Source organism: Aplysia californica, unplaced genomic scaffold (assembly GCF_000002075.1).
Source record: "Aplysia californica isolate F4 #8 unplaced genomic scaffold, AplCal3.0 scaffold00249, whole genome shotgun sequence".
Taxonomy (NCBI): domain Eukaryota; kingdom Metazoa; phylum Mollusca; class Gastropoda; order Aplysiida; family Aplysiidae; genus Aplysia; species Aplysia californica.
This window is the reverse complement of record NW_004797519.1, coordinates 46945-54964: the sequence shown is the minus strand read 5'-3', so window position 1 is coordinate 54964 and position 8020 is coordinate 46945. Positions and strand designations below refer to the sequence as shown.

At 40.3% G+C, this 8020-nt stretch overlaps 2 protein-coding genes across 2 annotated transcripts in view; both read right to left on the bottom strand.

Moving 5' to 3' along the window:
• Positions 1–708: 708 nt before the first annotated feature.
• On the bottom strand, positions 709–2593 carry LOC106012040 (the record flags this gene model as incomplete). The annotated part of the gene is given in 1 exon segment (XM_013083687.2): positions 709–2593. A coding segment is annotated over 1 exon segment (77 nt), but the record flags the coding sequence as incomplete, so codon positions are not given.
• Positions 2594–4691: 2098 nt separating this feature from the next.
• Positions 4692–8020, bottom strand: part of LOC101860176 (ribosomal protein S6 kinase alpha-5) — a gene marked incomplete in the record, with an annotated part of 38417 nt that continues 35088 nt past the window's right edge. The window contains 2 exon segments of the mRNA XM_013083681.2: positions 4692–6685; positions 7744–7894. Of these exon segments, the coding sequence (XP_012939135.1) occupies positions 5691–6685; positions 7744–7894 (1146 nt within the window).

The window sequence follows — 8020 nt, the reverse complement described above, 5'->3', positions numbered from 1 at the left end:
TCGACTAAAAACAACAGCAAAAATGAAAGCTTTTGGAAACCTTTTTGATAGCTAACCGACTTAGGAAAGCAATTTCTAATCACCAACAAATGTTCACAAAAATATTAAGTTGATAAGTAGAATGAACTAAAAAAAAAGGAGTCATCTTGTGACTTATCAATTTGGTTGGTTTTTGCAATAGCCTAACCAAATTTTTGTATAAAAATCCTTTGCTTGAGACTTTTAAATTTATGAAAACACGAACATAATTTTTCTGAGTACAGAGTTATAGATTTAGAGCAGGTATTGTTAGAGGACCTGTGGTTATCACCGCAGATTGATATTATCATGGAGAATTTTTTTTCTTTTTAAATGTGAACATTTGCACTTTTATCAAACAGAAGAATTAAACATTCAGAATGCAAGCATTCTGAAGTAGCATCAGAGGCAATGCGAAAATATTTCTTCAACAGGAATATTCATCTTCAACTCAGTAATAAAACTTGACAACAAACATCTGAATAATAGAGATTTAGTTATAGTTTTAGTAAGAGTTTTACAGCACTTGCAACACCATAAGGTCATATAAGGGCCGAAGATTAGAGGTGTTACAAGAGAGCAACAAACACAAAAAAGAAGGAGGGGAGATAAAGACGATAGATGTTTGATAGGAAAGAAGAAGCATACCAGACCAGAGCACCGAATAATAGAGATCAGACTGAAAAAGTATCCCGGCCTGTCATAAAATGATATCTTTACTTTTTATTTTATTTAGAAAGAGTTTTGCAGCACTTGCAACACAAATAGGTCATATGAATGTCGAAAGATTAGAGGTGTTACAAACACACACAAAAAAACAAAACAAGGAGAGATAAGGACGATAGGTGTTTGAAGGGAGAAAAGGAGCAAACCCCGGCAGAGCATCTACCAACAAGCACCCACTATCTTTACTTTTCAGGACAGTACACAAGTTGCAGTACCTCAGTCACTTGATATATTCGAGGGGCGGGGGGGGGGAAACGGGACAGAGACTTGACGACAGTAAATGGAAGTCATAACGCTGAACCAGGATTCTTTTTAAAAAGAGATTTATTGTAAATGTTTCCACTCTCCATCGATATGTTTTAGACTATTTCGGGGGCTGGCCACATCAGTGCTGTCTATTAGGACAAATCAAGGCCAAGTGGGAAATAGTATCGCAGCAGACAGATGGAAATATCTAATGGAAAATTTCCTTGTGCAGGAATTGAACTCATGTCTTCTGCATATAATGATGAGCCAAACAACTATTCCCCCCCCCCCCCCCACACACACACAAAGGCCAGAACTTACTGATTGTGTTCGGTAGAAGAGGGGCAATGTCTGGCAGGGTACAATAGTGGTTTAACAACCCAATGCAACAGTGACAGAGTCTGGTATGGTACAAAAAAAAAAAAGGCTCAGTGCCCTTGAACTTAAATAATGGCCAAGTCTTGACATTTTCAAAAAAATTGTGTTGCGTATAATCACATCCTAAATTTAAAAAAACTATTTTTTCGGTGCAAACCCATGTTTTCCACAGAAGACGAACAATTCTAAAACAACTTTTAAAATGGCAGGCACTGACTCAAATAAGGGTCAGCATCAAACACCTTTTAAAGTCAAAAGAAAAAAAACAAACTTTTAAAATGTCTCCTAAAAAATAAACTTTCCCAGACTCTTTCATTGCCCATCTGACAACATTCTTACAATAAAATAATACGATGCATCATGAGATAAAAACACAAAATTTGGAAAGAATCTTAGTCTTAGTCAATAATAACAAAAGATGAAAAACCATACAGTTCTTGTCTTACTACATGATGCTCAATCTCCACACAGAATCCGACACTCTCCATTAACTCTCAGAAAACATGTTTCTATAGTACAAAAGAGCTGTCTATATCGACCACACAGTGTAAGACTCCATTATACGTCCTTTTCAAAATGGCGCACAGCAGTCTTACACTAGGCAGTCTATATTATGTATATATTTAGTATATATGTATGTCTCATTTATTAGGAAAAAGGAGGGGGGGGGGGGGTGGAGGAACAATCTCAAAGCCTCACAAGCAACCATAGCCATTTTGAGTCTGTGGACGCCATATGAATTTTTTTGTGTGGAACACAATGAAAAGCGCATATACTTGTTAAGCTCTTCCATGCCATGAGAAAGTAATAGAGGGCCAATTCTTCTGTAACAGTTATAAATCATACAGAGTGAAAGTACATATAAAAATGAATCCTCAGGCATCATAAATTACATACATAAGTGATCACAGTCTTGTAACTTACACTCCTCTGACAAGTGTTATCTTTAAAAAAAACACCAAAAAAACCAACAAAACCCCACCCCCAACAACTCATGTCAATGTCATATGTCCTGCATAAAATACGAGTCAACAAAACTTCTCATCCTGTACAATATGTCACAATCACTTTATATAACACAGATCAATACGGAAAGAAATTGTGTCCTCTGTTAAAGCCCATCTAGTACAAAATAATGTTATATTACATTACAAAGAAGTGCACCTACAAATTTTTTTCAATACGAAAAGCCATTCACCAATGATGACCACACTGCCCAGGAAGAACTGACAGAAATCCACAACAAAAAACCAGAGGATTTGGAAGGAGGAGTATACCCAGCAGTCTCATGTGATCCCCTCCTGCAATTCTGACACATACAAAAAGACAGAAGAAGGAGAAGAAAAAGAAAGAGAAAAAAATAATAATTAAAAAACAAAAAATAATGTGAAGAAGAAAAAGAAGAAGAAGAAGAAGAAGAAGAAGAAGAAGAAGAAGAAGAAGAAGAAGAAGAGGAAGAAGAAGAAGAAGAAGAAGAAGAAGAAGAAGAAGAAGAGTAATCCTGCATTCACATTACAAAAAAACAAAACAAAACAAAAACCGAACAAGCACAAACAAATAAGAAAAGTAATCCTAACTACGGGATTGCACAAAACAAGCGAATGTAATCATTTTTTCTATCCTCCATCCTTGTCATGCCACGGCCACTGGTATGCCAGCAAAGTGAGCTGGCCCTGTATGTAATATGTTGAGTTGTAGCATACAATAAGTCAGCTTAACAACTGCTGCATTTCTCCTTGGCACAGATATCAGGACAACAGAAACACAGGAAAAAGGAGGAGCAGACAACATCAGAGAACCCATCATCGACCTTTAATGCCTTTTTTTTTTCGGTGTGTTTTTGTTTTCAAACATGTTTTCAGCATCCATCAACCGAAGCAGAAGAAGGAGGGGGATACAATGCCTTATTATCAAACAGTTGGAGATTCTTGATCTAAAAAAACCTCCCCACATTGGAATTGAACACACCTCTTCTGAGAGTGACAGTGAAGAACCCAACCATTAATTCAAAGATGCCAGTGCCCTGAAGTCTCAGACAGCATACATGCAACATTGTACACAAACATTCCCCGTCCCTCTCCAACAGTTGTCAACAAAAAGTCGTCTCTTCCTCTGACTCATGTTATTAAGAAATGGTTAAACATGTGTTTTCTAATGGAACAAAATTCTTTTACTGGTACAACTCTTTTGGCCGTGTCCCCCCGTTGCACAAAAAAAAGTTGGCTGACAACTGGGACCTTTTTCCAGGCACACACACACACATGTGAGGTGTGCAAACCAAATGAGGTACTTCTTGACATTGGCTGATTATTGACACTCGGTAAAATCTGTTGAATTTATAATGATGCCATTTTCTTCACATTTAAAATGTCTTTTATCATTACATACAAATAAATTGTACAAACTCAACCTACAAATTTGACGTACATATGTAGGCCCTATATAACATAACTAAAATCAGAAAAGTAACTCATTTTGTTAGCATGCCTCACATAACGTCCCCGTATTAGGACAAAAGAACAATTACGTTCCACCTCCTTCTATAACTTACGGCAGGTGTCTCAAATGTGCAACCTGTGTTCAAACTGAGGCCTGCTGAAAAATATTTTGCGGCCTTACTTGACAGTAACATTTATTGCGCAGTCCCCAAGTTTTTCTCATATTCCATTCACCCTTTTGCTGAGGTGTTGCCCTGGACTATAATATTTTAATACAAACTTCATTTATGGACTACCCTAGAACTGTTTATATTCTGAACTGCAATTAATAAAGATTAAAAGGATTATATTAGTGGTAGGCTACTTTTAAAAAACATTCTTCAAACAGTTTCTTTTTTAAGCTTAATACTTGATGTGGCCAAGGCTTATCTCAATATAAAACCCGAAAAGACTGTAATATGAACAATCAATTCTTCTTTTTAGTAAGAAGTATAAAGACAAAATAACACTAAGGAAAGTATAGCAACCTTCAAATTATGCCTTGGTGACTAAAAAAATGATGATAAAACCATCCTAAAATTTAACAGTCAAATTTTTGTTTAGACAGTAAAAGTAGAAAGGTACGGACATTTCCAGAAAGTGGAATGAAGGCTTTTTATTTGAACATGCAATCAAACATGAATCATCAATACAATCAGAGTTAAAATTTCATTTTGGGAAGGGAGGGGGAGGGGTCTTCCAGCTATTATGTTCTCTATGTTAGCATTAATAGTTGGTATGATATAACATGGCACAGACAACATTCAACACTTAATGTTTCTGAACTGCATAAATAAAATGGCACCTATGGACAAAATGCCTCTCACTCGCCGCGCCCAATCTCACTTTTCATTTTTCTATAAATTTCTTCACTATCCCCTGCTCTGCCAACAAGCCCAACAGCATCATTGTAGGCCAGAAAAGTACACACAAAAAAAAAAGGAACATTCAGAGTCTAAATGGAATGGTGTCCTCTTTTTCCACTTCATCCACGTGCAGCAAGGGAATAACGAGGCTGCAATTGAGCTGACTCACTGTAAACAACAACCCATCAATGTGAAACGTGCCGGAGTTGTGAGACCATTCTTTTTCAAGTATCACCTGAAAAAGACATTGGCAACGATGGTCTGCTAATCATTATTCTGCTCAGATGTTTTAAACCACCTTCCTTTACAAGTCTGGTAACTATTATCACCATAAAAATACATCTCCATATGCAGGCAGCAGTTAGATCAGGATCTAGACCCCAAAACAAGTTCAGCCATGGAGCGTAAATATGCAGAGCAACATAAACTGTGAAGCACACATATTCATTTGTGACTCCTTTCGCACAAATATGTGCAGGAAATTAAACTGAGAAGCACACCTTTATGCCTGGCTCCTTCGCAGACTCCATCTGTGATCAGAAGCAGGAAAACTTGAGTTCAGACTGCAAATAAGCACCAGTCAACAAAACCAGCCAGTTGGCACTGAAATTAAGATGAGACGCTGTACAAGTCTTTTCTATCTCCGATCTCTGGCTGGGTTTTAATTGAAGAGGGTGTGTGGGGCAGATGTGGTAGGAATAATATTGACCACACTTACTTAAAGTGAAGATGTCCTTCAACATATACAGCACTATAGCCATGAAGCTGTTCAACATAAACACAACAGAATCTGGTCTTTCAACATGTATCTGTTCGTTCAAGATATACATCATTGCCATGTAGCTGTTGGCTCAACAATATACAGCAATGCTGTTCCGCTGTCTGTTCCAACACACAGCATAGCCACTGAAAGTATGTATGTCTTTGTCCAAAGAGAAAATCCTCCAAGTGGGGAGCATTTTTTGAAGAAAAAAAAATCTCAATCAATAACAATGGTCTCTGACTGCAAATGCTTGGCTCTGCTGGCTGGAAGTTCTGGGTAGTTCCTCTCCACAATGACGCAGTCTTGGCTGTCTCTGTCAGCAGCACCACTACCGTTGTCCTCCCCCTCTTCAATCTCAGCCTCCTCCAGTTTCCTCTTGCGGCCGCGAGTGAGACGCACGGCTGATGACACACTTTTACTGTTGTTGTTCTTGCTGTGCTTCCTGGAGGCTTGACGTTCTTTCCCTTTCGTTTTCCGAGCAGCCCCGTCTTCCTCTGTGTTGTTATCTTCCTCTTCCTCCTCTTCGTCCATGCTGTCCTGAGACGGAATGTGAATGGGGGATTTACGACTCGAGTCAATACACAAAGGAGAGGCCCGTAGCGGCTGAGTATTGCAAGAAGTGCCACAAGCACCACTGGCAGAAGCAGAGACTCCCAGTGTGGTCTGAGACACAGCCAAGGCCTTCTCGTTGGTTGGAAACTTTGTAGTTGAAGACGATGAAGCAGCGCTGATGGGAGTAGGAGACGGGTTGTTGCTGCTACCGCTGTTGTTATTCATCGAAGGCACGAAGCCCATGCTGCCTACCGAGCTCTGAGAAACGCTTGAGGCCGAAGAATTCCGGGACAGGGCTCGAACTGGGGACTGCTGCACACCGCACGTCTGACTGGCCCCACACGAAGAGCTTGTGGAGCTGGAGTTGTTACTGTCGGTGCTGCTGCTTCGGTTGTCCACAGAGTTTTTCTTCTGTTTGCGTCTTCGTGCGAGGGGAGCCGTGGCCACTTCCTGAAGGCGGAAGCCGTTGCGTGTGGCAGCATGAAAGGCATCTATGGTAGTGTTTATCTGGTCCTGGACCTCGTCGCTGTGAGCGTTGAGCACACCTGGTGTCCGGAGGGGCGTGTGCGACAAAGGGGAGTTGACGTTTTTCCGCAGCCACTTGTGCTTGACCAACTCCTGCATGCGCAGTCTCCTCTTGGGCTCCACGGTCAGCAGTCCTGGGGAGAACAAAATTCAAGGTGTTATTACAGAGTTTAAATTTAGTAAGAGTTTTACAGCACTTGCAACACAAAAATGTCATATAAGTGCCGAAGATTAGAAGTCACAAGAGAGTAACAGACACAAAAAAGAAGGAGGAGAGATAAGGATGATAGATGTTTGATAGGAAAGAAGGAGCAAACCACACCAGAGCACCCACCAACCACCCACTATTACAGAGTAACATACAGAAAAGAAAAGAAGGTGAAGAGATAACAACGATAGATGTTGGATGGGAAAGAAGGAGCAAACCACACCTGAGGACCCACAACCATCCACAATTGAGCAGGAAGGGATTAAATAACAGTCCAATTCAAGACAGTCTCTTACTTTCTTAGAAAAGAAAAGTTGCTTTCGTAGACATTTTACAGCACCTGCAACACGACTAGGACACAAAAACCCAAAGATTAGTGGTGTTACTAGAAACATACACAAAAAAGGAGGAGAGATGTGCACAAAAGATATTTGGTAGGAAAGAAGGAGCAAACCACACCAGAGCACCCGCCAACAACCCACAAGTAAGACATAGAGACAGACAAATAAAAACAGAGGTAAAAAAAAATAAATCAAGACCCACCACTGAGTTTAGCTTTATTAAGAATTTTACAGCATTTGCAACACAAGTAGGTTATATACACCTGCGCTATGACTGTGAACCAACTGTGAAGACTTCAGTCTTTCTCATCATTAGTGCCCGGCAAGGCATTTTTCTTGGAAACAGTTTGAGTTTTAGTGAAGCACATGGACACAATAACTGTCACTCAGTGTGGTGGAAATGTAAATCAGACATATAGAAAAAAAAAGTGTAAAAGATCAGAAGTAGGACCTATCAGAGTCTGATAGCAGAACCCCCCCCCCCCCCAAAATTTTTTAATCCAAAAAAAAGAACCCAACCAGTGTGAAAGTGAAAGTACAGAATTAAAATCCACCAAGTGTGAAATGATAGAAGTAAGACCTATTATCAGGGGCGCCCTCCAACCACCCGCTCTGACAAACGAACAAACAAGACGTGACCAACCTTGAATGAGTTGCTTGGCCGCCAGCGACACCTCTGACCACTCGGAGCCGCTGAGGTCAAACTCGCCGTCCTGGATGCGCTGCATGATGCTCAGGGCACAGTCGGGGTCGTTGGACACTTGGAATGGGACTCGGCCTGACAGCATTGAGTACTGGAGGGAGAAATAAACCATTGAGAACTGGAGGGGGAACAAACATTGAGTACTGGAGGGGAGAGGGGAACATTGAGTACTGGAGGGGAGGGGGGAACATTGAGTACTGGAGGGGGAACAAACATT